At 63.9% G+C, this 27,492-nt stretch overlaps 1 protein-coding gene across 2 annotated transcripts in view; it reads right to left on the bottom strand.

Annotated features, from left to right (window-relative positions):
- The window catches only part of LRP1 (LDL receptor related protein 1), a 187,191-nt gene that overhangs the window by 36,410 nt on the left and 123,289 nt on the right, over window positions 1-27,492 (bottom strand). For both annotated transcript variants that reach the window (XM_073318798.2, XM_073318799.2), the window contains exons 20-42: window positions 25,041-25,208; window positions 24,356-24,538; window positions 22,905-23,105; window positions 22,538-22,783; window positions 22,025-22,222; window positions 20,804-21,008; window positions 20,231-20,395; window positions 19,651-19,895; window positions 18,603-18,734; window positions 17,844-18,071; window positions 17,528-17,702; window positions 17,126-17,220; window positions 16,695-16,844; window positions 13,263-13,403; window positions 12,981-13,106; window positions 11,162-11,293; window positions 10,427-10,561; window positions 10,184-10,313; window positions 9,099-9,225; window positions 8,453-8,604; window positions 7,161-7,285; window positions 5,880-6,251; window positions 350-539 (exon numbers count right to left, since the gene is read on the bottom strand). In XM_073318798.2, the coding sequence (XP_073174899.1) occupies window positions 350-539; window positions 5,880-6,251; window positions 7,161-7,285; window positions 8,453-8,604; window positions 9,099-9,225; window positions 10,184-10,313; window positions 10,427-10,561; window positions 11,162-11,293; window positions 12,981-13,106; window positions 13,263-13,403; window positions 16,695-16,844; window positions 17,126-17,220; window positions 17,528-17,702; window positions 17,844-18,071; window positions 18,603-18,734; window positions 19,651-19,895; window positions 20,231-20,395; window positions 20,804-21,008; window positions 22,025-22,222; window positions 22,538-22,783; window positions 22,905-23,105; window positions 24,356-24,538; window positions 25,041-25,208 (4,021 nt within the window). The remainder of the gene's footprint in view (window positions 1-349; window positions 540-5,879; window positions 6,252-7,160; window positions 7,286-8,452; window positions 8,605-9,098; window positions 9,226-10,183; window positions 10,314-10,426; window positions 10,562-11,161; window positions 11,294-12,980; window positions 13,107-13,262; window positions 13,404-16,694; window positions 16,845-17,125; window positions 17,221-17,527; window positions 17,703-17,843; window positions 18,072-18,602; window positions 18,735-19,650; window positions 19,896-20,230; window positions 20,396-20,803; window positions 21,009-22,024; window positions 22,223-22,537; window positions 22,784-22,904; window positions 23,106-24,355; window positions 24,539-25,040; window positions 25,209-27,492) is intronic.

The following is a 27,492-nucleotide window of genomic DNA, read 5'->3' as shown; positions in this document are numbered from 1 at the left end:
TAGGGAGGTGGGGAACGGGACATGGGGCCTTTCCCCTCTAGGGGGCGCCAGCTCTGATCCAGCCCAGAAGGCCCGTGACTGCACGTTCCCACGGCCCGTGTGTGAAATGAGCTCTGTTGTGACCAGCCCCCTCCCAGTTACACGCGCCCCAGTCACCAAGGGCACCGCAGCCCCTTCGAGAGGGCAAACCCCCAGCAGGCCCAGGGAGACTGCTCATACCCCCGAGGCCCCGGCAACGGGGGAGCCAGGCTGAGGCCTGCAGCAGGGGGCTCTCCCTCCAGCTCTGTGCACAGGCTGTCCGTCTCCAGGACGGCTGCTCCGCTCGCCCGCACAAGGCTCCAGCGCTTACTTCTGGCACTCGTCCAGCACAAAGGCTCGGGGGTGATCGTCTCCCGACATGGTGATGACCGTCTCCCGCTCGAAGGCCCCCAGGCGGCTCTGATCCACCGTGTGCCGCGTGATGGTGGACGTGGTGTAGCTGGTCCAGTACAGCGTGTCCCAGCCCCGGTGGTACGCAAGCCCCTCCACTGAGCCCACATCTGCAGGGGGGAGACACAGAGTGGGATGAGATTCGCTAGTCAGGCCGTTCCCCACACTCAGCACCCAGCTGTGCCACCTCCAGATGTTTCTGAGCCGTTCCCTCCTGCTCCAGCCTGCCAGCGGACTGGAAACTGGGACCTTCGGCACTCAAAGCGCACGCCTCCGCCCCGGAGCTACAGGAGAACTCCATCGGGCCGGAGCAGTAGTAGAGCCGTTATCCTCTACGTGGGCCACCACTTCGGTCACGACACACCAGACAGCAGCGAAACGGAGCAGGGGGACACAAGCTAACAGCAGCAGTGGGTAAATTCAGGCTGGAGTCACAGACGGCTCAGGGTTCAAGGCATCAGGCATGAAACAGCAGAGCCCCTGGAGCTACAAGGTCAAGTGCCAACCTGCTGCTCCCCCCACCCCCCCCTTACTGCCATCACCCAAGGGAAGCACGGACTTCAAAACCAAGGCCCTGACTTCTCTGCCCATGGCACGTCTCCAGGGCCCCCGGCACCGTAGAAGGGGGCAGGCCCTGCATGTACCTCCTCTGTCGAGGGCCTGAGGACTGCAAAGCCATGGAGATATTTCTGATGTTACTGAAATGCTGCAGCAACCCCCCGACCCTTTCAAATCTCCATGAACCCCCAGGCCTGCAGCGGTAGAAGGCTCGAGACCAGCCCTCCATGCTCAGTGCCCGGCAAGGATACCCGAGGCCCGCATCGCCACCTGCAGCACCCCCATCGTCTCCCCCTCCGCTCTCGTCATGAGCAAGGGCTTTCATTTCCCCACCTCCAGCCCGACGCACATCAGGCAGCATCCCTGAGCTAGCCAGTGCTGTGAGCAGGGCACTGGTCGGCACAGCCGCCCCAGAGCCCGACGAGCCGGGATCCACGGTGGGCACCAGGTGCTTTGGAGTTAACCGGCCAGGCACGGCCGGGTTTGTGCAGCTCAACTAGCGAAGCTAATGAACAGGAGGAGCGAATGCGACCGTCTCTGAAGGGAGCTGTGCCTCGAGTCATGTTTGAAGAGCGAATGGGGCACGGGGGACTCAGCTGCAGCCCCCGCTCCGCGGAGAGAGACACTTAGTCCCCGCTAAGCCCTGCACTTTAATAATGTAAACGAGACGCACACAACAATCAGGACGATCTCAAGCGCCCTTGGGCCTTTAATTATCCAGGGCTGGCAAGGGGACAGGAAGGAGAGCGGTGACGAGGGGTTTAATATTCATGCGGTGCTGGGGATTTGCATGCAGCTGACTGCAGCTTGTCCCGCTAGGCGTACGGCACTGGCTGGGTCCCTCCGGGGCTGCTGCACGGTGAACAGCAGCCGGCCTGTGCAGCATGACCTAACTCCAAAATGGTGAATTGGGATGGGCGCACATGGCTGGAGTTTGCTCTTCGCTCCGACCTGCTTGCTAGCTCCTGAAGCAGGACACGCCTGGCAGCAAACGGCTCCGTGCCGTGCTAGGGACTGCTTCCAGAAGGGTCTGTGATACTTTTTGTTCTGCAAACGGCCTTGCTGCAGAGAACCCAGCAGGCTGGGCCGGGGAGGACAGCTTTGAAAAGAGGAGCCTAGCTTAGGCTTTCAGTAAAAGCGGGGCAATGCAGGGTGAACTGTGGTGGAGATCTGGGGAAGGCGTGTGGCGGAGGATACAGGGAGTGGGGCTCTCCAAGAGATGCCAAGCAGCACCCCACGGCACGTGTGGGGCTTCAGTTCGACCCTACAGCCACAGTGCAATGGTCACCTACCAACAGCCCCACGCCCAGCACGCAGACGCTGGGAGGGGAACAGCCAGGGCGTGGGAGGCTTGTGCGAGCAGAGGGGGCTGGCAGGGGCTGGAGCTGGGCGGAGGAGCCAGGAGGGAGGCTGCAGGCTGATGTAGGCACAGCAGGCGAGAGGAGGACCTGGGCCTGGGAAGAACGGAGCACTATCCCCTCCCTAGAGGGCTTCGCTGGGGCGTCCAGCCAGTCCTCGTGCCTCTCGTGGATGGGGCGCTCTTCCTGGCTGGCGTGGCCGGCCACAGGCTGGTGTTCGTCGTCCTCCTGAAGCGCCCGGTGCTCTGGCACGGTGCTGCTCGACCTCAGCCCGGCGGACGTGCTGCAGTCACCCTGCAAGCGCGGCTCTTGGGGGACGACCTCTGCAAGCTCCTGCATTGCGTGGGCGTGGCCAGCTCCTTCGCCACCGCCATCACCCTGACGGCCCTGGCCGTGCACCGCTCCCTGGCCCTGGCGCATCCCTGCAGGGCCTATCGCAGCCAGCTGGCGTGGTACCCGCCCACAGCAGTTGCTGACATCTGGGTGCGCACCGCAGCTCTGGCTGCTCCTCCACTCGTGCGCAAGCCAATCCTTCTGCTTCGTGGTCCTCCCCGGGGCTGGCCAACGGGCACATGCCCTGGCCCTCTTCTTCTGTACCTTTGCCATCCCACCGGCTGTCACCTCCACCATGCAGGCCAAGATCCTGGGGCCTGGACAAATACAACGCCCGCCTGGCAAGGGTGCTGTTCCTGCTGCAGCTGGCCCGTCCTACACTCCGCTGCTCCGGGGCCTGGCCAGCTCCCCCGGGGCCCTCCCCGCTCTGTGCTGGTTCCTGGCGTCGGCCTCCACTGTGGCCAAACCAGCCGTCTACATCTTCACGGCCAGGCAGTTCCGGAGCGATGCGCGGGCTCTGCGGGAAGAGGCTGCGGGATATGGTGAGGCCGGTGACTCAGGGGAAACGGGCTGCAGCCTTAGCAGCCTCTGGGGGCAGCGCTTCCTGTTCTCCCAAGGAAGAGAGAGGGAGAACCGACGGAGCAGGAGGAGCCTGGCAGGAGCTCCACTGCACACAGGCGCTGGCTCATCCACCGCTCTGATCTGGGCTGCAGCAACCCGGAAGAGGCTATGCTGGGCCTTCCTTGGTAGGGTTACCCCCTCTCTGCCCTTGGGTTGAGCAACTGGTGACTGGCAGCTGGCACACACCAGCCCCCGGCACAGAGAAGGGAAGCTACAATTTGCATTTGCTCTTCTGTGGATCAGGAGCAAACTGGGCCTTGCTCTGTCTCCTCCCTTGGCTGCTGAGAGGGGGCAACGCGGCCCAGGACGGGAATGGGGTGTTGCAGGCCAAGACGGAGTTCAGCTCCCAGTCACACTCCTGCTCTAGGTCCTTCATGTGCATAAGCAGCGTTATTATGGCCATGCCTGGAGCTGCAGCCAAGCCCAGGTCCCACTGTGCTGGGGGCTGTACACACAGCCCCTCCTCTGACGAGCTCAGTCTAGACAGCTGAAGGATGGATGATTATTCCCATTTTACAGACGAGGACACTGAGCCAAGAGAGGGGAAGTAATGGGCCCCAGGACATCCAGGGGGTCTGTAGCAAAGGTAGGACCTGAACTCAGCTCTCCTCCACAGCAGTCCAGTGCCTTAACCGCAAGGCACCTCCCACAGCGCAGACTGACCCACCGAATCCTTCGCTCCTCCAGCTGCAATCAACATCAACCGCTTTCCCGGCCAGAGTGCAAGCTCATTGTGAATGTAAATAAGCTTGTTAATGAGTTTATGATGCTGGGTGGAGTTTTACCCTAGCGGTGCGGAGCTGGCCACACACGCGGTGACAGCTGTGGGAACCAATAAAGCTAATCAAGTGCAAGCCGAGGGTTTCGGGGTGAGCGGCAGCTCGGGAGGCCAGGGGCTTGTTCAGGCTGAGTGGCTTAGTCTTGTAAATGTAACGCAAACAGAGAGCTGTCAAGACGTGCCATGGGGCCTCATCTCCTGGGAAATGCCCGTGCACGGATGGACGGAGACCCTCACGCACATGGACGGACGGAGACCCTCACGCACATGGACGGACGGAGACCCTCACGCACACGGACGGAGACGTTTACACACACGGACACGGACGGAGATGTTTACACACACGGACACGGATGGAGATGCTCACAGACACGCACGCACACGGACTGAGATGTTTACACACACGCACACGGACGGAGATGTTTACACACACGCACACGGACGGAGATGCTCACAGACACGCACGCACACGGACGGAGACACGCTCATGCACACACATGGACATGCACACACAGATGCTCACGCACACGGACACACGTGTACGGAGACACACGCACGGACGCACAGACACACACACACAGGGAGACACACACAGGCGGAGAGGCGCTCACGCACACACGCGGATGGAGACACTCACGAAGGGAGGTGGATCCACAGCGGGTGTAACTGGTCCCTTAGAGTCAATGGAGCTTCGCCAGCTGAGGCTCTGCCCTGGACTCTCCTGCCAAAGCTGGCTCTGTCCCTGTCCCTGAATCGTGAGGCCGGGGCAGCAGCTGCTCTGAGGGCAAAGGGGGCGTCTCTAGCTGCGCCCAGAGCAGGGCTTGAGCGTGAGCCATCGGGCTGGCACGCCAGCCGCCAGCCTCGCTATGTCTCTCGGGAAAGACAAAAGTGCCTCAGGTGGGAGGGAAGGCAGCCGATCTGCCTGGGGACGGAAACAATTTCAAGGATAAAAACTCCAGGCTGGGGAATCCGACACCAAGGGAAGCCAGAGCCGGCAAGACGGGCCTGCCACAGCGGGGCAGTGCCGCCCTCGGGCCGGATCCCCGGAGGCTGCAGGATGGGAAAGCGATGGAGGATGGGGTCTGTCCCTGGACACTGGAAGGACCGGCATGCTGCAGGAGGCGGCCCTCACTGACCTGGGATGCGGGGATCCCCGCAAGATGGAAACCGGGATGTACTCCTCCCCCACACTCTAGAGCCCCAGGACATGGAGACCCCTCATTCTGGAGGCCCCTGCCACCTGCCTGCCCCCCACACTCTAGAACCCCAGGACACGGTGAGCACAGGCCACCAGCATCCTTCACCAGTGCCTCCCACGTTCTGGAGCCTGTCACCTCCCCCCGCACCCCTATGTTCCAGCCACCCCGCTCTAGAACAAACCCATGGGGACGGCACTCAGGACATGCCCCCACAGGGGTTCTAGAGCTCAGGGCAGAAAATTCCCAGCCAATCCGTGAACAACTGCCCCTTCCCCCATAACACGCTTTACACTGGAATCCTTACACTGCGATATGGAGACGGAGGAAGGGGACGAGGGGGGGGAGAGAGGGAGGAAGAGGATGAGGAGTGGGGAGAAAGATGCAGAAAGAGGAGGAGGAGGGGAGGGAGGAAGGGCAGGAGAAGGGGAGAGACAGAGGACCAAGGGGGGGCGGAGGAGGGGACAGAGGAAGGAGAGGAGGGAGGGGAGAGATGGAGGGAGAGGAGGAAGAAAGGGAGAGAGAGGGGAGGGGGAGGGAGGGGAGAGAGGGAGGAAGAGGAGATGGGGACGGAGGAGGCAACGAGGGAGGGCCCAGGGGACTCACTCTCCACGATGGTCTTGCGCCCGGTGCCGTCATCGCTGATCTGCTGGATGTTGCCGAAGTGGATGTCGCTGTAGAAGATGCGGTTGCTGCCAGCAACGCCGGCGCGGTAGTCGAAGGCCAGGGCGATGACATTCTTCATGTGCTCGGCGTCCTCGAAGGGCTTGACGGGTGCATTGAGGTTGCTCTCGTCCGACAGGTGGATGCTCTTGAGGATGGTGCGCTCGGAGTAGAGCAGGTAGCCATCGTAGTCCCGGCAGCTCACCCCATCCTCGGCGAGCATGCCGTGGGCACAGGCGCACGTCCGCTGCCCGTTGCCACGGAACAGGCACAGCTGCTGGCAGCCGCCGTTGTTCTGGGCACAGACATTGGTGCCTGGGGGGAGGAGAATACGGATTAAACCCCGCTCAGAGTGGGGGAAGGGGCTTGGGTGGCAGACTGGGGGGGTGGGGCATGTGGGCTCTAAAGTCTGGGGGAGGCCCCCATGCCCCATTTTCGAGGACCATACGGGCAATATGCTGCGGCACAGAGAACGCGGCTCCCCCACTTTCCCAGAGAAGGGAGGGGGCAACACCTGATTCCACCCAAAGGGGAGGGCTGGTGGGGGCAGGCAGCTGCGGGGTGAAATCGCTGCGGGAAAGCGAGCGGGAGTTCTCGGAACACACTCTGGGACTCAATCGACACTCAAAAGTCAGGTCGACGTAGCGACGGGAAACCAACGCAGCTGTGCTGAACTAACGGCAGTGTAGACGCAAGGCCGCTTCCGTCGGGGCAGCGACTCGTGTGGGGAGGTGGCATTTGCACACCAGTGACAAAGGCCCTTCCGTCAGCCTGCGCAATGGGGATACGCTGGCATAGCCCCCCAGCACAGCTGTGCTGATGCACCGCCTGTAGGGAGACACAGCCTGGGGCTGCTTTCATGTGAGTGCGAGACTCCTCGTGTGTGTCAGGGGCACACGGGTGACTCTGAGTGGGAACGTGCCTGGGTGCGTGAACCCCTGTGCCTTGTGCGTGGGGTTGCACTTCGCTCATTTTTCCAAATATCCCCTCCAGATCCAGCCCCCCGCCCGCCAAGAGAATGCCCAGCCTTTGCAAACAGGGACAAGATTAAAATTCCCTCCATGAGAACAGACAAGCCAACAGGTTCCTTCAAACCTCTCCCGGTGCCCCCGCCTGCAGACGCCCCCCCCTCAGTAGCACTGAATCCCCCCCCAGAGGAAAGTGAGGGGCCAGGCCGCTCAGCCCCAGGCTGGGGCCACGCTGCACACACCGTCCCCGACATACCCTTTTGCCTGGCTTGGTTGAACACTTTGATGTCCTTCAGCTGCACCCCTATCCCGGTCCTCAGAGACACTGACTCCGTGGCGTTGTCCTTGCTGCCCCTTTTGATGGACCCGTTGGCGTGGGTCCTAGAAGAGGAGCGAGGTCAGTGAGCTGGAGGCATTGCAGGGCGTGACACGTCACTGCAGGCGGTGGGGACGGCGCCCGCCAGCCGTGACCAGCCGCGACCCGCCAACGTGCACACGCCCTGGTCCCCCACCGCCCTCCTGGATCTCATGCACCACTGCCCGGAATTATACATACCCCCCGCACCCACGCCCGACAGACATGCTGACACACCCACTCCCTGTACACCCCCACACCCGGGATTACACACACACCTTACACCCCCAATCTCACACACACACACACAGGTCAGCATCTCACAAATGTCATTCGCTCACGCGCAGCCCCAGAGCAGCCCATGGCCAGGCCTGGGGGACCGGAGGGGCGGGGGAGTCTCTATGGAGCTCAACCCCCCACCCCTGAGCTGTTCAGTGCCCGGATAGACCAGGCGGCTTCAGATGCCTCCTCCTGGGTACTGGCATCCCCCTCCCATTTCCCTGGAAGTGTGGGCGCGGGTGGAGGGGGGGTGCAGGGGAGGCGCTCTAGGCTGGATCTCTATGGACACAGGCCTCAACTCTGAACCGTGGAGACCCCTAGGGAACCCCCAGGCCTCCAAACCATAGAGACCCCCAGGGGCACCCCCCCCCGGCTCCCTGAACCATAGAGACCCACGTCTAGAGCATAGCCCCAACCCTCCCACAGCCACAGAGCTGCAGCGTCATGGCTAGAGCGGCACTACCTAGGCAGCCACTCTAGCCAGCTCTTTGGAGACCAAGCTCTCAGGTGAGTCCTCCAGGACTCCACACCACAGAGCCCCTGCCTAGAGTGTAGCTCTGGCCCCCATGCCCCGCGGCCATAGAGCTCCAGCACTGGCGAGGGTAGAGCGGCACTGGGCAGGCAGCTGCTCTAGCCATGGCCCTGCCCAGCACTGTGGCTCTATGGCGGCGGGGGGGTCGGGGGTATCCTCTAGACAGCAGTCTCTATGGTTCAGCGCGCTGGAGGACCCCGGGGCTGCCATCTCTTTGGCCACAGGCGAGATGGGGAGCATGCCGGGAATTATTGCAATTTATGCAGATGATATGTAAATTTAAAGCGGGGGCACGGCCTCATTTGCATAACACCTCCAGATCCACCCCCGTCTCCCCCCCCTGCAGGCTCTGCAGCACGGTGGGGAGGGAGCCGAGCCGTACCGGTCGCTCCAGTAGATGTAATCCTCGAAGACCGACACCGAGAACATGTCCATGTTGTTGCTGGACAGGACGACCTCCCTGTTCTCGCCCGTCTCCAGGTCGATCCGTTCGATCTTGTCCGTCCGAGCGTCACACCAGTACAGCTTCCCGTCCTGGAGGGGGAGGCACCCCGCCCCGCTCGGTTACAGCTCCGTGGGGCGGAGGGGGAGGGAAAGAAAGAAGAGGGAGCAAGCGCGTCTCCCAGCGCTGGGACGCACGCAGTTGGGAGGGCAAAGCCCTAGACGATATTCTTTGTCTTATCGTCACACCAGGAGCCCAGGTCCCTGCCCCATAGACCTTACCACCTCCATACAGGAGAGGGATGCAGAGGGACGGGGCAGCACCAGGAAACAATGGGACCGTGCCGGTCAGCAGGAGGGACTGAGATCTGAGAGCCCCGGCTGCGTACGACTGCACGCAGAGCTCCGCATCCCTCCAGTCCCTCCCACTGCAGGGTGCTCCCGACCCACTGATAACTGCTGCACGCCTGGTATCCTGCCCCTCTTGGGATGGGCCATTGTGGCTCAGATCCACCTGACCCGACAGCTGCTCCTGTATACCCGCCTGCATCCATTACCAGCGCCGCAACCAACGGCGGCCGCCGTACCTGGTAGTCGACCGATATTCCGTTGGGCCAGCTGATGCTCACGTTGACCAGGACCATCCGTTCTGTTCCATCCAGGCGGGAGCGTTCGATGCGGGGGTACTGGCCCCACTCGGTCCAGAACAGGTACCTGCAGGGGCATCCAGTGACCCAGCTGTGCACATGCCCCCCACCCTTGGATCGCCCCCCTCCCCTGCCCCCTGGCACTCTCAAAGCCTTTGGGGTCCTGGATGCCTGGAGCTTGTTGCAGTCGAGGGGTGGGCCTGGGTGTCTGGCAGTCCAGGCACTCACCCCATGTCTGACATCGGATCCCCTCTCCATGGCTCAGGGCAGGTCCCTCAGACCAATGTTCCTGAAAGCAGCCACTGGTTTTGGGAACCCAGTCTGCGATGCCTTGGGCTGGACTGTCAGAAGCGCTGAGCCCCCCAAGTCCAGCTGCAGTCGGGGGAAGCTGTGGGTGTTCACCACCTCTGAAAACGAGCCCCAGGGTATCACAAAATGGGCACCCAGAAGCAGCAGCCGCTTTGGGCCTGATCCTCAGGACAGGGCAAGGTTATACATGAAGTCAGGGCCTGAGCTGGGGAGAGAACCCAGGAGTCCTGGCTCCTACTCACCCCCATCCTGCTCTAACCCAACAGACCCCACTCCCCTCCCAGACCTGGGGACAGAACCCAGGAGTCCTGGCTCCTACTCACCCCCATCCTGCTCTAACCCAGCAGACCCCACTCCCCTCCCAGACCTGGGGACAGAACCCAGGAGTCCTGGCTCCTACTCACCCCCATCCTGCTCTAACCCAGCAGACCCCACTCCCCTCCCAGACCTGGGGACAGAATCCAGCCCCCCTGCTTTAATTCACTAGACCCTACTTCTCCCTCAGCACTGGGGATAGAACCCAGGAGTCCTGACCACACTAGAGCCACTGCTGGGGAGTACCATAATTAAAGGACCCCCAGCCCCAGAGCTGAGAACTGAACTCCGGAGTCTGTGCTCCCAGCCCGACCCCAGTGGCTGAGACCTGTACAGCTTTCCTCAAGTCCAACCCAGGCTGCTCCGCCCCAAGGGCGGCCAGCCCCCCAGGGGTGCCTCACCCTTTCTCCGGGTGCACCGTGATGGCCCGAGGCTTGTCCAGCCCCTGCGAGATGACGACGTAGCGGAACGACCCGTTCAGCCTGGCCACCTCGATGACGTCGAAGCCTTGGTCCGTCCAGTAGATGTTTCCTGGGGCAGGCGACAGTGACGCCCTGTGAGCCAGGCCCCACTCCTGGCTGTGTCGGCACACGGCTCCCCTCCCTGCAGGGCCGGAGCCCGGGGGACCCATGAACGCGCCTCACCTGCTATCCAGTCCACCGCGATGCCTTCCACGCGCCCGATCCCGTTGGTGACCACGTCCTCCCGCCACGTCTGGTCGCGTTTGGCCCGGCTGATGGTGCTGAGCCCCATGTCCACCCAGTAGATGGTATCGTTCTCTAGGGGGCAGAGCGGGCAGGGGGGTCAGGCAGGCAGCAAGAGGACCGGGGCAGTGGACAGCGGGGGGCATGTTCTGCGCAAATCTCACCAGCTGGGGGCGCTCATGCAATAGGGAAGATATGCCAGAAACAGGATACTGGGCAGGGCTGCAGATACTACGGGGCGGCTGGGGGGGCGGGGGACCTTAGGAGCTATGGGGCTTGGGGACAAGGCTCTGGACACCGCAGGTTGCAGGGCTCTGGCTAAGGCCTCATTAAACCTCACACCTATCGGACACTGTTCCGGATCTGAAGAGGGTGGGGGTGAGGGCCGCCCAGAGACACCGCTCCGCATCTCCAGCACCTCCTAGCCTTTCCCCAGCTAGCTCAGCCGCCCTGCCCACCCTGGTCGGCGTCACAATCCCCATCATGCCACGGGGGAAACTGGGGCACGGAGCGGCAAAGGGACTGCTCTCGGCATTGCCTGGCAGCAGGGAGGAACGTTGTCTCCCCTCCAATCTCCAGCAGGGCGTTGGTCCTGCTCCAGTCAGGCGGTCGAAGCCTGGTCTACGAGAAGACCGTGTCCATGGTGGCCGAAGAGGGGCCCACGGCGGCTCTCACCTGCGTGGAAATCGATCCCCACGGCCAGCGAGGTCCCGGACACGGGTACCAGGGCGTCCGACTTGTCGTTGGGATCCAGGGGGATGCCGCGGATCCCCTCGTGCACCGAGTAGAGCAGGAAGGAGCCCACGCCTGCCAAGGCAAGGGGACAGTCAGGCCGGGGTCTCTGCCAGCGCAGGGGAGCCAGGGAGCCGCTGGGCTGCGGGGAAAGAGCAGCAGCTTCCCGAGGGCTGAGCAGAGCCGTGGAGAAGTGGCTCCTGGCAGCCCAGCCCGTGTCCCAGCAGCACCGAGGCTGGGCTGTGCCAGGACCGGGGGAGGGTCTGTGATGGGTCAGAGGCAGCATGAGGCATAACCACACGTGCCTCCTCAGCGCCCCCCCCCACGCCCACCTCCCAGCTCACTGGGTAAACTGACGCATGGGAGCCGTGGGCGAAAGTGAAGGCAGCTGTCACCGGTTTAGCTCCGCAGGTGGGAGGAGGGGGAGCAGGGGATCTGGGGCCCAGTGGGCTGCGTTGCCAGGACACCCCTCTCTTCACCCCTCAGTTCCATGCAGGTGAGAAGGACCCCCCCATCTCCTCCGTTATTCCAGCCGTACCCATGGGGAAGGGGGTCAGACCCTGGGCTCCCAGCAGCCCCCACAGACAAGCAATTGAGCTCAGAGCCTGACCCACTGCCCTTGGGCTAAGCTGAGCTATCTCCTCCCTGGCTCATCCCGGCTCCAGGCTGAGCCCCGTTGCTGGGATCAAATCCCCCTCCTCACCGTGCCCTCTGACAGCTCCCCGTCAACAGCACCCGCCATTCGCCCCACCCCAGCACCCAGCCACCCACTGCCAGCACCACCCAGCTGCTTCTTGTCGAACCAAGCGCCAGTCTCCAGCGGCTGCAGGCTGAATTCACCCGTCTGCAATTCCACGCCCTGCGCCGTTCCCAGCCTACCGGGCTCGCAGGCAGGACGTCAACCCACGAGCCAAGAATTTCAGGACCGACGGGCCATTCTGGGGGCTCGACTGAAGCCCCCTTTAAAGACCTGGATTTTTCAGAGAAGGCTGAGCCCCTAACGGGGACCGCAAAAAGGAAGGTGTGGAGTGACGCTGGAGAGCCCTGGCTGTGGGGAGCTACTGGAAGGCGTGATCAGGACCTGGGCCCGAACCCCCTGGGCAGAGATCCCAAGTGCCTGGGCTCTGCAGACACCCAGGCTGAGATGCCTTAGCAGGGCCTGGCTCTTGGGGGACAGACGCTCCAGCCCCGTCCCCCGCCACTTGGGCAAGCCCTGGCACGTGTCCCCCCTAACCCCCGCCGCCAACGCTCTCTGGCCCTCCTGCCTGACACGGGCCCCTCGCTGCAAGACCAGGGGCAGTGCTGGCTGCTCAGCCCAGCTGTGGCCGCGGCCCCATCCAACAGGGGGTCGGGGTGGTCTCCGTCCCTCGCTGCGATTCGCCGGGAGAACGGGGAACGAAGGGGGGAAGCCAGCGGGGAGCGAGGCCTGGGGAAGGGAAACCGGCCGGCCCCGAGGCCAGGCGGCTCCATCTCCTCCTCGCTCAGCTGCAAACTCCTGGCGTGTCTTGCTCCCCAGCGGCTGCTACGGTCCCCCGGGCCCCTCCTCGAGCGGGCGTCCTGCCCCGCTCCATGGGAGCCGGATAGAGAAGGAGGCCCCACCACTGGGCAAACGCCACCATCTCTCCTCTGCCCCCCTGGCCACCAGACGGGGCCGGCGAAGGTCGGCAGGCAGGCGGCTCCACGAGGAACCCAGGAGGAAGCGCCAGTGACGGGGAGGGGCTGGCGGCCACAGGGCGTGGGGGGCAGGGGCAGGCGGACTCACCCTCGCAGGACTGCTGCCCGCTCTTGAGGCTGTAGCCGGCCGTGCACATGCAGGAGCGGGTGGTGGGCGAGGTGGGCAGGCAGAGCTGCGAGCAGTCGCCGTTGTTCACGCTGCAGGGGTTGGTACCTGGGCGAGAGAAGGGAGCGCGTCAGGGGTGGCCGGGGGCCTGGGTTTGCGCCGCGTGGCCAAGGCAGATCCTGATCTGACCCCCGCACCAGCCACAAGCGCTTCGAGACCCCCCCCACCCCAGCTCCTCCCCCCACCCCCTCCCGGCTCACTCACCATGCTGGACGCTCTCGTCATAGACCTTCATGTGCATGACCAGCGTGGTGCTGTTACGCAGGACGACCGCTCCCGTCCCGTCCTTCTTCTTGCAGGTGCCCATCTTCTCCGAGGCCTGGTCGGCCCACCACAGCTTGTCGCCTGCCAGGGGAGGGGCCCGGGGATTCAGCACCGCGCCGGTGCCCCCAGCCCAGCGCCCACCCCGGGCCTGGCAGCAACGTCAGCCTCCAGCGGGCAGCCGGGCCCACCACCCCCTCAATATCCCCCTGGTCCATCCCCTCAGCTCCAACCCCCCCATCCCCTGCTCCACCCCCCCAGCTCCATCCCCCCCGATCCCCTGCTCCACCCCCCCAGCTCCATCCCCCCCTCATCCCCTGCTCCACCCCCCTCAGCTCCATCCCCCCCATCCCCTGCTCTACCCCCCCAGCTCCATCCCCCTCATCCCCTGCTCCACCCCCCCAGCTCCATCCCCCCCGATCCCCTGCTCCACCCCCCCAGCTCCATCCCCCCCTCATCCCCTGCTCCACCCCCCTCAGCTCCATCCCCCCCATCCCCTGCTCTACCCCCCCCAGCTCCATCCCCCCCATCCCCTGCTCTACCCCCCCCAGCTCCATCCCCCCCATCCCCTGCTCTACCCCCCCCAGCTCCATCCCCCCCTCATCCCCTGCTCTACCCCCCTCAGCTCCATCCCCCCCGATCCCCTGCTCCACCCATCCCCTGCTCCAACCCCCCCATCCCCTGCTCCAACCCCCCCATCCCCTGCTCCACCCCCCCAGCTCCATCCCCCCCTCATCCCCTGCTCCACCCCCCCAGCTCCATCCCCCCCTCATCCCCTGCTCCACCCCCCTCAGCTCCATCCCCCCCATCCCCTGCTGTACCCCCCCCAGCTCCATCCCCCCTCATCCCCTGCTCTACCCCCCTCAGCTCCATTCCCCATCCCCTGCTCTACCCCCCCCAGCTCCATCCCCCCCTCATCCCCTGCTCTACCCCCCCCAGCTCCATCCCCCCCCCATCCCCTGCTCCACCCCCCTCAGCTCCATCCCCCTCATCCCCTGCTCCACCCATCCCCTGCTCCATCCCCCCCATCCCCTGCTCTACCCCCCCAGCTCCAACCCCCTCATCCCCTGCTCCACCCCCCCAGCTCCATCCCCCTCATCCCCTGCTCCACCCCCCTCAGCTCCATCCCCCCCATCCCCTGCTCTACCCCCCCCAGCTCCATCCCCCCCTCATCCCCTGCTCTACCCCTCTCAGCTCCATCCCCCCATTCCCTGCTCCACCCCCCTCAGCTCCATCCCCCTCATCCCCTGCTCTACCCCCCCCAGCTCCATCCCCCTCATCCCCTGCTCCACCCCCCTCAGCTCCAACCCCCTCATCCCCTGCTCCACCCCCCCAGCTCCATCCCCCCCCATCCCCTGCTCCACCCCCCCAGCTCCATCCCCCCCTCATCCCCTGCTCCACCCCCCTCAGCTCCATCCCCCCCATCCCCTGCTCTACCCCCCCAGCTCCATCCCCCTCATCCCCTGCTCTACCCCCCCCAGCTCCATCCCCCTCATCCCCTGCTCCACCCCCTCAGCTCCATCCCCCCCCATCCCCTGCTCCACCCCCCCAGCTCCATCCCCCCCTCATCCCCTGCTCCACCCCCTCAGCTCCATCCCCCCCCATCCCCTGCTCCACCCCCCCAGCTCCATCCCCCCCTCATCCCCTGCTCCACCCCCCTCAGCTCCAACCCCCTCATCCCCTGCTCCACCCCCCCAGCTCCATCCCCCTCATCCCCTGCTCTACCCCCCCCAGCTCCATCCCCCCCATCCCCTGCTCTACCCCCCCAGCTCCATCCCCCTCATCCCCTGCTCCACCCCCCTCAGCTCCAACCCCCTCATCCCCTGCTCCACCCCCCCAGCTCCATCCCCCCCATCCCCTGCTCTACCCCCCCCAGCTCCATCCCCCTCATCCCCTGCTCTACCCCCCCAGCTCCATCCCCCCCATCCCCTGCTCCACCCCCCCAGCTCCATCCCCCCCTCATCCCCTGCTCCACCCCCCCAGCTCCATCCCCCTCATCCCCTGCTCTACCCCCCCCAGCTCCATCCCCCCCATCCCCTGCTCCACCCCCCCAGCTCCAACCCCCTCATCCCCTGCTCCACCCCCCCAGCTCCATCCCCCCCTCATCCCCTGCTCCACCCCCCCAGCTCCATCCCCCTCATCCCCTGCTCCACCCCCCCAGCTCCATCCCCCCCTCATCCCCTGCTCTACCCCCCCCAGCTCCATCCCCCTCATCCCCTGCTCTACCCCCCCAGCTCCATCCCCCTCATCCCCTGCTCCACCCCCCCAGCTCCATCCCCCCCCATCCCCTGCTCCACCCCCCCAGCTCCATCCCCCCCTCATCCCCTGCTCCACCCCCCTCAGCTCCATCCCCCCCCATCCCCTGCTCCACCCCCCTCAGCTCCATCCCCCCCATCCCCTGCTCCACCCCCCTCAGCTCCATCCCCCCCATCCCCTGCTCCACCCCTCTCAGCTCCATCCCCCCATTCCCTGCTCCACCCCCCTCAGCTCCATCCCCCCATTCCCTGCTCCACCCCCCTCAGCTCCAACCCCCTCATCCCCTGCTCTACCCCCCCAGCTCCAACCCCCTCATCCCCTGCTCCACCCCCCCAGCTCCATCCCCCCCTCATCCCCTGCTCCACCCCCCCAGCTCCATCCCCCCATTCCCTGCTCCACCCCCCCAGCTCCATCCCCCTCATCCCCTGCTCTACCCCCCGCAGCTCCATCCCCCTCATCCCCTGCTCCACCCCCCCAGCTCCATCCCCCCCATCCCCTGCTCTACCCCCCTCAGCTCCATCCCCCTCATCCCCTGCTCCACCCCCCTCAGCTCCATCCCCCCCATCCCCTGCTCCACCCCCCCAGCTCCATCCCCCCCATCCCCTGCTCCAACCCCCCCCATCCCCTGCTCCACCCCTCTCAGCTCCATCCCCCCATTCCCTGCTCCACCCCCCTCAGCTCCATCCCCCCATTCCCTGCTCCACCCCCCTCAGCTCCATCCCCCTCATCCCCTGCTCCACCCCCCCAGCTCCATCCCCCCCATCCCCTGCTCTACCCCCCTCAGCTCCATCCCCCTCATCCCCTGCTCCACCCCCCTCAGCTCCATCCCCCTCATCCCCTGCTCCACCCCCGCCCCCTTATCCCCCGGTTCCCCCCAGCTCCATCCCCCCAGTCCCTACCCCGTCAATATCCCCCAGCTCCACCCGTACTCCACCCCCCTCATCTCCAGCCCCGCTCCTTATCCCCTGGTTCCCCCCAGCTCCATTCCTGACCCCTCATCCCCTGGTCGCCCCCACCCCATCATCCCCCAGGCTCCACCCTATTGTGTCCCATGACCCCCTACTCCAGGCACAGGGTGAGTCACCAGCTGATGGGGGTCCCCCGCCCCCCGGCTCTCACCCATGATGGCCAGCGCAGTCGCCTTGCTCAGCTGGCTCTTCATGGCCTCCAGGACCTCCAGGCCGCTGCCGTCCAGGTTGCACCGGTTGATGGTGCCGGCACCGGAGCTGATCCAGTAAAGCTTGTTCTCCGGGTAGTCGATGGCCAGGCCTGGGGGGGTGGGGAGTCGCCGTTAGCTCCCCGGGGTCAGAGAGCAGCAGCACGAGAGGGGGATCCCAGCGGGGCACGAAATGGCCACCGGACCCCGCCCGCAGGGAGCAGGGGCTGGAAGGGCCCCTACGAGGCTCAGTGGGACCCGGAAGGGCTGGCAGGAAATGGGACGTCGAGAGGAGGGGGATGGGCCCTGGCTCTGAGCCCCGCCCTAGCTGTCGCCCCACGGACGAGAAGGGGTGTAACCCCCTGTTGGGGATGGAGGGGGGGGGTGTCCGTACCGACAGGCCCTCTCTGGTTGGTGAAGAGGAAGCTGCGGTTGCTGCCGTCCATGTTGGCAATGCTGATGTTGTCCCCGTCCGTCCAGTAGAGCTTCCTGCACAAGACACACAGACGTGGGGGGGGGGTGAGGGGGCAGTTAGGGTCCCAGCTCAAATCAACTCCCCCCACGTGCAACCATGACCCGCAGCCCCTGCTAGCCCAGCCCTGGTCCCCACAGTGAGCCCTTCTGTTCTCTTCCTTGGGGCTGATATGGCTGAGGGTCCCCTTGATTTACCTGCCCTGGGACCCACAACCCCAGAAAGCCAGGACCCAGCCACACACACACACGACCCCCCCTGCGCCCCCTTCCCCTGGTGCGTTCGTGCCCCCCTGCCCTGGGCCCAGCTCCCTCGGCAGCTCACCCTTGGAGCGGGTGAACCACCAGGCAGTGCGGCTTTTCCAGCCCCTGGATCACGGCGTTCTTGAAGGAGCCGTCCAGCCGGGCCACGTTGATCTGCTTCCGGTTGGCGTCGTAGCTGGTCCAGAAGAGGTTTCTGGAAACCCAATCCACAGAGAGGCCGTGAGCATTGGGCAGGTCTGCAAGGCAACGGGCACGGGAGAGTCGTTAGAGGGGCGGCGCCAACCGCAGGGGGAAGGAAAGGGGCCGGTTAGAGAAGGGAGAGCCGCCCCCCCCCCCCCCCCAGAGCTGGCACCCCCCTGCCCAGAGCAATGCCCCACCTGCCGAGACGACGGTCTCCACGCCGGTGCCATTGATGAAGGCTCGTTTGATGGTCTGGGTGCGGACGTCGGACCAGTAGATGCGCTGCTCCGGGGCGTCGTAGTCCACGGCCGTGACGTTGTCGATGTCGGGCACGGTGAAGGAGATGATGTAGTTGTAGTAGGGGTTGTCGATGTCCACGCCCCGGATCTCCATCTGCCGCGCGTACAGCAGGAATTTCTTCAGCTCTGGGGGCGCGAGAGACGGGGTGAGGGGCAGCCGCAGCGGCCCATCCGAGCTCCGCGCCCCCTGCCCTGCCCTGCCCCGCTCCCCCCAACTCTGATATTTCCCTTCCTCCCCCCACCGTTCCCTGGGGCACTATGTGCCCCTCACACCCCTTCACCAAGAGCTTCTCTGCAACTGCCAAGACCGTGGGGTCCACTACTTAGAGCAGGGGGGATGGGAGCCAGGACTCCTGGGTTCTACCCCAGCTCTAGGAGGGGAGTGGGGTGTGGTGGGTTGGAGCAGGGGGTGAAGCGGGACTGGGAACCAGGACTCCTGGGTTCTATCCCACCTCTGGGAGGGGAGGGGAGGGGAGTGGGGTGTGGTGGGCTGCAGCAGGGGGTGAAGCGGGACTGGAGCCAGGACTCCTGGATTCTATTCCTGATCCTACTGAGTGACCTTCGGCAAGGCTGTTTCCTGCCCTGTAATACAGGGTCACAGTGGGCCGGGTGGGGGTGGCCAAGAGCTCCCGTATGCTCCAAGGGACCCCCACCTACCATAACACGTGGTGTTGTCCTTGTCCAGCTTCATGAGGTGGGGGCAGGCACAGGAGGACGACTGGTTGTAGTTGATCAAGCAGAGGTGGGAGCAGGGTCCTTTGCCCCCGTTGGCCTCACAGGGGTTGGGAGCTGGGCCGAAGGGGAGAGCAGAGGGAAGTCAGTGAGAAGCCCCTGCCAGGACAGGCCTGTTCCCTGCACCCCGAGGGATGGGTCAGGGACATTGATGCGGGCTGGGATACCAGCCCATTTGCACAGGGCCTGGGGGTGCAGCTCCCTCTGCTGATCTCACTGGCGTTGGTGCCAGGGGCCCACGTCGTGGAGCCCAGTGACTCCAGCTCCCTAGACCCACTGGGCCCCATTCTCCGGGGTCGCTCACGTCAACGTGCCGACAACCAGTGCCAGTCAAGGGTGCTCGCTCTGAGGGGCCAGGGCAATGAGAGCCAGGCCCAGGAACCACGGGGGCCTCAAAGCAAAAGAGACGGGGTGTGTGTGTGGCTTTGATACACGATTCTGCCGGCCACAGTGCACAAAGGGGGCCAAGGGTAGCCCCATTTGGAATGCAGCTACATCCCCCTGGATGCAAGCCACGGGACTACCCCTCCCAGCATGCAATGCTCCATGGGATGCAAGCCTCGGGACTACAGCCCCCAGCATGCAATGCTCCCCTGGATACAAGCCACAGGACTACAGCTCCCAGCATGCAATGACCCCCTGGATGCAAGCAATGAGACTACAGCTCCCAGCTTGCAATGTCCCCCTGGATGCATGCTACAGACTACACCTGCCACCACCCTGGATGCAAGCCACTGGACTACAGCCCCCAGCATGCAATGCTCCCCAAGATGCAAGCCATGGGACTACAACTCCCAGCATGCAATGACCCCCTCGATGCAAGCCACGGAACTACAGCTCCCAACATGCAATGCTCCCTAGGATGCAAGCTGCACACTATTCTGCACCCCTCCCCCCTGCAGGGCCCCCCCACTAACCGCAGCCCCCAGGCTCTCCCCGGCCGCACCCCCTGCCCATGGTGTTGGCGTCTCACCCAGCGGCTGGCGGGACGGGTGATAGACCTGCAGGTCGAAGGGCTGCGTGTTGGTTCTCTGCACCACGGTGACGTTGTGGCCCGTCCACTTGTTGGCCTTGGCCAGGGTGTTGGTGCGCCAGTCGGTCCAGTAGACCTCGCCGCCGTACAGGGTGACGGCGAAGGGGTGGGACAGGTACTCGTGGCCCCGCAGCACCTCCATGTGCCCCGAGCCGTCGTACAGCGCCGAGTAGATGGCGTCTGACCTGCGCCGCCATGGGGCAAGGGCATGGCGTGAGGCTGGAGCCGGGGCTGGGTGGAGCTAGGGGCTGGCAGATTGTGGGGCACAGCCCAGCGCCCCGTGCCCCAGGCATCCCCCTGCCCCCTTCCCCTGGGATCCTCCTCCCTGGCTCACCTCCCTCCCTCCCGGGGCACCCCATGCCCCCTCCCCCTGGAATCCCCCTCCCTGGGCACCCCGTGATCCCCCTCCCTGGGTGCCCCACGCCCCCCTCCCACCGGGATCCTCTTGCCCCTGTCCCCTGTGCCCCCTCCCCCTGGGATCCTCCTCCCCTGGCACCCCACGCCCCCTCCCCCGGGTTACCTGGCGTCGATCCAGAGGATGCGTTTCTCCAGGTAGTCGACAGTCAGGCCGTTGGGCCACCCCCCCGAGCCCGTCTCCTTGTGGATGGTGCGCCGGCCCTGGCCGCTCATGGAAGCCGCCTCAATGCGGGGCAGGCTGGCGTCCCAGTCCGTCCAGAACAGGATGCTGCGGGGCAGGGGGAAGGAGTCAGAGGACCCGTCGCTGGGGAGCGGGGAGGAGGGGAAGGGGGTGCGTGGCTCCAAGCCAATCACCCCCGCGTCTGGGCCAGAGGGGGGCAGGGAGAGCCCCCCGCCCCCGTTCTCAGGGCAGTCGCTAACCTCCCATCAGCCATGGCCCCAGCAGCTTCAGGTGAATCGTCTCCATATTGCCATGGCAACGGCCCCCCAGCCCCCCAGTCACCCCCACCCCCGGTGCCACCCCCGCCCAGCGCCCGGCTCTGACTGGGGCTTCGGCCACTGCTGGGCAGGGAAGGCCCACCCCAGCCCCATGGCAGGACCCAGGGGTGCTCGGCCAGCCTGCAGCCCGCCCAGAACCAGGGGCCGCCCCTGCCCGGCTCGCAGCCCCCCCACCCACCCGTAGCGGGGGTCGAGGGCGATGGCGCGTGGATGCTCGATGTCCCCGGCCAGCAGCGTGGTGCGCATGGTGCCGTCCAGCTTGGCCACCTCGATCTGGTCCAGGTTGCTCTCCACCCAGTAGATGTTGCTGGCGATCCAGTCCACGGCCAGGCCCTCGGGCGTAGCCAGTCCGTACTGGATCACCACCTCAAAGCTGGTGAGAGCTGCAGGACAGGGCAGGGAGCGTGGCACCGTCAGGGCTAAGGCCCAGCCCCCGTCCCCCCCCACACTCCCCCCACAGACAGCCTCCAAAAGCAACGTGAATCCTCTTCTGCAAAATAAAATAAAAAAGCCCCTGCCCCCCCGCCCCCAGCTCTGCCCGTGCCCGTCAGTGCCCACCCAGAGCCCCTGATATCCCGGCCCTGGGCTCCAGCTCTGCAGTGCCCCTCAGGCCTGACCCAGAGCCCCGAAGGGCCCCTTGTGGCCTGGTTTTCAGACTATCTCAACCCTGGGGAAAACCCGGCCCCTCGTCCTGAGGCCAAAGCAAGGAGCTGAGCTGTGGGCCTTCTGCCCCTGGGAGTCACTGGAGATCCCCCACTCCCTGGGCCCTGCACCCAAGCCTCTCCCAAGGAATTTCAGGCTCCCGAAGGCGCTAATCGGGTTAGGACGAGCTTTCAGCGCACTCAGCTGCCGGGCTGTAATTACCATTAGAGAATTGCTGGGAATGCTAATTAACTCCCACATAAGGATCAGCAGTTAAAGGCAGAAAGGTATCATTATCTGGGGCTGAATGCTCCAGCCATGGCACAGCCCCCCCGGGGCTGGGGGAGGGAAAGGACTAGCTCCAAGGGACGTATTTCCCTCTGCAACTTCCCTTCCATCCGCAGGCAGCTCCCTGCCCTGCAGGTGGAGATTCCTGCTCCCAGCTCCCGCTACTTTGTCTTGTCTTGGCTCCCGGCGGCTTACAGCACCCGGGGGCCCTGAGGGTTGGGTTCCCCTCACAGCAATCTGGTGGATGGCTGGAAGGGGGTGCAGTGACAGAATGGTGCGAGAAGTGGGATACCCGCTCCAGATTCAGGGCAAAAGGGCTCCAAGGTGACAGCTTTGGAACCGGAGCAGGAGAGTTCGAATTCCATGTGTCCCTGCCCTCCCCTAGATGTGTCTGTGCCCCACAGCACGTGGCTCTGCGAGGTGCCCACAGGGTTTCGCGCGGCGGGCTGCGTCCGTTCCCACCACTAACCCCCGTTCTCCAGCAGCTTCCCCCGGTAGATCTTGTCCTCCACCACGTCCGTCCAGTACAGGGAGCTCTGGTTGAGGTGGAAGTCCAGGGCGATGGTGTTACGCAGGCCGGGCACCAGGACGCTGTAGTCGCCCTTCTGCAGGTCGATGCGCCGGATCTCGTGGCGGTTCGAGAAGATGATGAAGGGCTTGAAAGGGTCTGCGAGCAAAAGGGGCGTCAGGGGGGGGTCGGGGCCAGCGAGGCTGCAAGCAGAGCGGCCCTGCCAGGAGGGGGCATGTGCCCAGTTATAACACAGAAGCAACAGGTGCCAGTTTCTCCCCCGGCATCTCTGTGGTGCACAGAGCAGCCCCCTCCCTGGCATCTCTGTGCACACGCGCATGTGCGTTCCCTCCTGCCGGGGTGTTACTCCGGATGCTGGGGGAACCAGGCTCAGCCCCCGACCTGCCCGCTTGTGCCAGTCGCCCCCTGGAATCCCAGGGGCCTGGCGGCGCTGCCCCCCGGCTGCCCGCTCACCCAGGCTGCGGCAGCTCTCGCCATCGGGCTCCAGCATCCAGCCCTCGTAGCAGGAGCACTTGACGTTGTACTTGTCCTGCTCGCACTTCTGGCTGCACTTGAGGTGCTTGGCGCAGTAGCTCTGGATCTGGCAGGTCCGGTTGTCGGCGCCCAGCTCCATGCCCAGCGGGCAGGAGCAGACGATGCCCTCGCCCGGGGCCACCGTGCAGTTGTGGCTGCAGCCGCCGTTGTTCAGAGAGCACTGGTCTGCGGGGAGAGAGAGCGCGGCCACCGTCACCCCCGGCGGCCGGGGCCCCTCAGCGAGTCGGGGAGAGAACCCAGGAGTCCGGCCTCCCAGCTGCCCCGGCCTCCCGCCCCCGCAGCTCACCACACAGCTCGCCCTCGTCGGAGCCGTCGCCGCAGTCGTCGGTGCCGTCGCACAGCTTCTCGGGCGGCAGGCACACGGAGGTGGTGTTGGCGCAGGTGTGGGAGGGCGGCTTGCACACCAGCGACTCGCAGTTCTCCTCGTCCGAGTTGTCCTCGCAGTCGCTGTCTCCGTCGCACACCCAGGCCTTGCTGATGCACCGGGCTGGGAGGCGGGAGGGGGCGGCGTGAGACACAGCGGGGGGGATGCGGGGGCCCCGCCCTGGCTCTGTCCCATCCACCGAGGCCCCGTTCTTGCTCCGCCCCTCCCCCCTGCTCCGCCCCTGGGGTGGGAGGGGTGTGCTGCCAAACAGCTGATCGGCGGCACCACCAAACAGCAGTGGCTCGTGGGCGCGAAGCATCCACTATTTTTCCCCAGGAGCGCCCCAGCCCTGGACCCACCTCCCCAGGAAGGTGGGGGCCACCTGAGTCTAGGATCCACATCCCCAAATTCCAGTCACAAGAGCACCGCTGCTGGGGGGACATTCCAGCTCTTACCGCGAGTTATTAAATGCATTAAATTCATGTAATTAATTGTTGATATTTACTCATTATTAGTCATGTTAATTACTGCTTAATTTAATGTTACACACTTTTCTTCTTGACTTTTTTTACTTTCCCTGTTTTATCGGTTTCATTTTGTGCTGTTTCTGATTTTAACACTGGGCTGTTAACTGGTTTCCCCTCCCCGGTTTTTCCGTCTCCTGTCTCTTTTCCATCCTTGCCACTTGTTTCCTGGCGAACAACCCCTCGTTTCTTTCTGGGGAAGTCTGAATGTTTTCAACCAAGAGAAATGGTTCGGACTGGACAGTTTCTGGGGAGGGACGGAGGTTGAATTTTGAAAACGGGGGGAAGGAAAATGTTCAGAGTTGGAACTGCTTTTGGCAGGGAGGGGAACAGAAAATGCTTTAATTTTGAAAGTTTGGTGGGAGGGAAAAGGAGAAATTGGAAACAAAAATGAATAAGGAAAATGTTTCAATTTCGGATGGAGAGTTTAAAAAATCTACCACCCTCTGGCTCAGCCGACCAATGGAAAACGGGAAGGTGACCAGGCCCCCCGCAAAACTCTGGGAAAAAACATTTAAAAAATGAGACAGAAAAACAGTTTCCATCCAAATTTGTTGGAAGATGGAAAATTTCGAGGAAATCAAGGTGGGGGGAGGGGTGAAGTTAAAAATATCATGTTCAAAAACCAACAAGGCCAAATGTCCTCAAAATCCGCATTTTAAAGGGAGGTTTTGAGCAGCTCCGTTCTCAGGGGCGTGAGCCCAGGGACGCCAGACCCGGGTGCCGCGGGGATCCCAAGGGAGGCTGGTGAAAAGCCCCTGCCCCGCTCCCACATCTGGATCGAAGTTCCCCACCCTACCCCCCCAGGCTGGATCTAGCATCCCTTGCCCCCCGCCCCGTGCCCGTTACCCGAGTCCTTGCAGCCGAACTTGACGTTGGGGTCGCAGACGTGCGTGACGCCCTCGCAGCTCTTCTCGTCGCTGGAGTCCATGCAGTCGGTGTCCCCGTCACACCTCCAGCGCAGGGGGATACACAGCCCGTCCAGCCGGCACTGGAATTCGTCCGTGTGGCAGCCCCCGGGCGGGCGGGTGGCTGGGAACGGAGCCCCCACGGGACAGAGCGTCACTGGCTGCGCCCCACGGCGGGACCCGGCGCGGGTGGCGCGGGGGGGCAGTCAGGATCCGACGCCTGGGGGCGGGGAGCGGGACTGGGCACCCAGGGCAATACCCGGGGGGGGGAACAGGGGAGCCTGGGATCCAGTGCTGGGGGTGGGGCGGGGTGGAGGGATCCAGGGCCTGACACCTGCAGGTGGGGGGGGGGGGGAGAAGGGCGCGAGGGAGGGGAGACCAGGATCCAATGATGGGGGGCACCCAGGATCTGATGCCTGGGGTCCAGCCCCCTGAGAGGAGGAGGGGCTCCGGGAGCAGACCCCCAAGGAGATGTGGTGCCCAGGGTGCAGGCTCCGGGGTGGGGAGGGATCTGCCCCCCATGCTGCTGACCCTGCCCCATTCATCCTCCCCCGCAGCATGCCTCCGTGCGAAGCTGGTGCTAGCGTGGGGGAGACAGGCAGGGCTCCAGGAGGCGGGGGGCTCACCCTGGTTGGTGCAGTTGGCGTGGGTCTCGTCGCTGTAGTCCCCGCAGTCGTTGTCGCCGTCGCAGGTCCAGTGCACGGGGATGCAACGCCCGCTGTTGCACTTGAACTGGTTGCTGGAGCAGGAGTGGCTGCAGCCGGCCTCGTCGCTGTTGTCCCCGCAGTCGTTGTCTGGGCGGGGCGGGCGGGGGAGGAGAAGGGGGGGGGTGTCAGCGGGCAGCCGGCAGGCAGAGAGAGCCGGGCAGCGTGGCCCAGTGTCCCGGGGGGGGGGGGCCCCCAGCAGAGCAGAGCTGGGAGCTGCAGGGGTCCACCTGAGCCAGCTCTACTGACAGCATGGGGGGGGCCGAGCGAGACGGGCCCCCCGCGGCGGCTCCTTCCACAGCGCCTCCCCCCCGCCCCCGCCCGCCCGCCATGCTCGCTAACGTCACGGCCACATTAAGAAAACGAAGCACAGAAACTGCATAGATCACCTCATGTACCATGGGGGGCAGGGGGTGGGGCTCCGCCGTCCAGCAGGGCGGATGTGGGGAAAGGGGCACGTCCGCGGACCCCTTTGCACTGAGCATCCACGGGAAGTTTGATTGGATCCAGCCAATTCCTGAGCACTGCCACTTTAAGGAGGGGCTAGTCCGGTTCCGCTTCAAACTGAGCTTCAAAGCTGCGGGCTCTGACGCCGGTTCGGAGGTTAAAACACTCTACCAGGAGCCTGGCACGGAGTCACCTTACCACTGGCAAACTGGCACCATCGCGGCCCCGCTCGGTGACTCGGTTTCCCCTCCCACCTTTCGCTACTCAGACTGGGTGTCTCTCCCTCTGTCCGTGCACTGCCATGACACACCTAACACTCGGCCGTCCCTCCCCCCGTTTCATCGCACGCCGGCACGTCTATCGGCACCTCTCGTGCACAGGGACGGGCTGACTCCCACGCAGAAAGGGAAGTGCATGGGGAAGACCCAGTAGATGCTCAATTCTGGCACCAACTGAACAAAACGGGTTTATAAACCATCCAGCACCACTGGGAAAGCCCCTAGTGAGCGTATGCTGGATGTGGGCTAGGACAGTGTCCGGAGGAAGGAGGGTGCAGCGGTTAGGCACCAGCCTGCAGCTCACGAGACGCGAGTTCAAATCCCCACTCCACCTCAGGCTCCCTGTGCGACCTGGGGCCAGTCATTTAGCTGCTCCCTGCCTCAGTTTCCCAGCTGCTATGGGGATAACTACATGGACCCTGCCTTGCAGGGGGATGGTCTCAGATATGAGACAGTGAGTGGCTCAGATATTACTGTCTTGGGGACTGTACGAGCTCATATATGCTAGAAAATTAGATCAGCCCAGCTACATGGCTCAGGGGGGTGAAAAATCCCCACCCCGGGAAGGTAGTTAAGTCGCCATGTAGACAGAGCAAGATCCCAGCCGGGGGAGGTGGAGAACCTCTCCTGTTGGCATAGATAGTACCTGCACTGTAGCGGGTCAAGTGTAGACAAGCCCTCTAATTAAGTCTGATTCCCTGAGCTGAACTGATTTAATAGCATTTAAAACCCATTTAAATTGGTGCAAAAAAACCCAAACCATTTTTTCATGGTTTGTATGTATAAGAACATCTTCTGTATTTTCCACAGTATGCAGCCGATGAAGTGAGCTGTAGCTCACGAAAGCTCATGCTCAAATAACTTGGTTCGTCTCTAAGGTGCCACAAGTCCTCCTTTCCCTCTGCGTACAGACAGCCCTCAGCCTTTGCTGGATCACAGCCCTCATCCTTCGTTGGCTTTAAGTCTCTCTCTGTCTGTCAAATCCATTTGGAAGGAAACTGACACCTCTCCCCTCAAATCCATTTTCAGCCGAATTCCCTCAGACCCTTTTCCCCTAATGCAAAGCGAGCGGCCGATGAAACATCTCCTATTGCTCAGATAACTTGGCTTCTCCTGTGTAACGAAATCTCCCTCCTCCAGCCTCCTCCTTCACCAGTTACAGATTTGAACGGGGGGAAGAACCCCCCCGATCCATCGTGTTCCCAGGGGTCAGGTTTTCCACGGCCCCAGCTTCTCATGCCATCGTTTACAACTGTGCAAAACGGGTGTGAAATGCCACCAGCCTGATCTGCCGGCAGCTCTCCGGAGCAGGGACTGTCTTGTTCTGTGGCTGTACAGCACCTCGCACGAGGGGATACTGAGCCACGAATGAGGCTCCTGTGTCCTACTGCAACACATGTAATGGATAATAATTGGACACCGGATATGCACAGACGTAAACGACAGCCCAAGAGGCAGGATGCTGGAGCAGAAACTTCGCTTCTCTGACCCCTGCCAGCGTGTGGATCAGTTGGGACGACAAGGAACCGTGGCTTTTCTGCAGTTATGTGACCCCCTCTCCAGAAAAGTGGCAGGCTTTGGGGGACCAGTGGCAGGGGGGTGCTGGTACATGTTGATCTATGCACTAACCGGTAGGTTTTGGACAGTTC

This window comes from Lepidochelys kempii, chromosome 20, assembly GCF_965140285.1.
Source record: "Lepidochelys kempii isolate rLepKem1 chromosome 20, rLepKem1.hap1, whole genome shotgun sequence".
In the NCBI taxonomy this organism is placed as follows: domain Eukaryota; kingdom Metazoa; phylum Chordata; order Testudines; family Cheloniidae; genus Lepidochelys; species Lepidochelys kempii.
The sequence above is the reverse complement of the archived record's forward strand: the minus strand, read 5'-3'. Positions and strand labels throughout refer to the sequence as shown.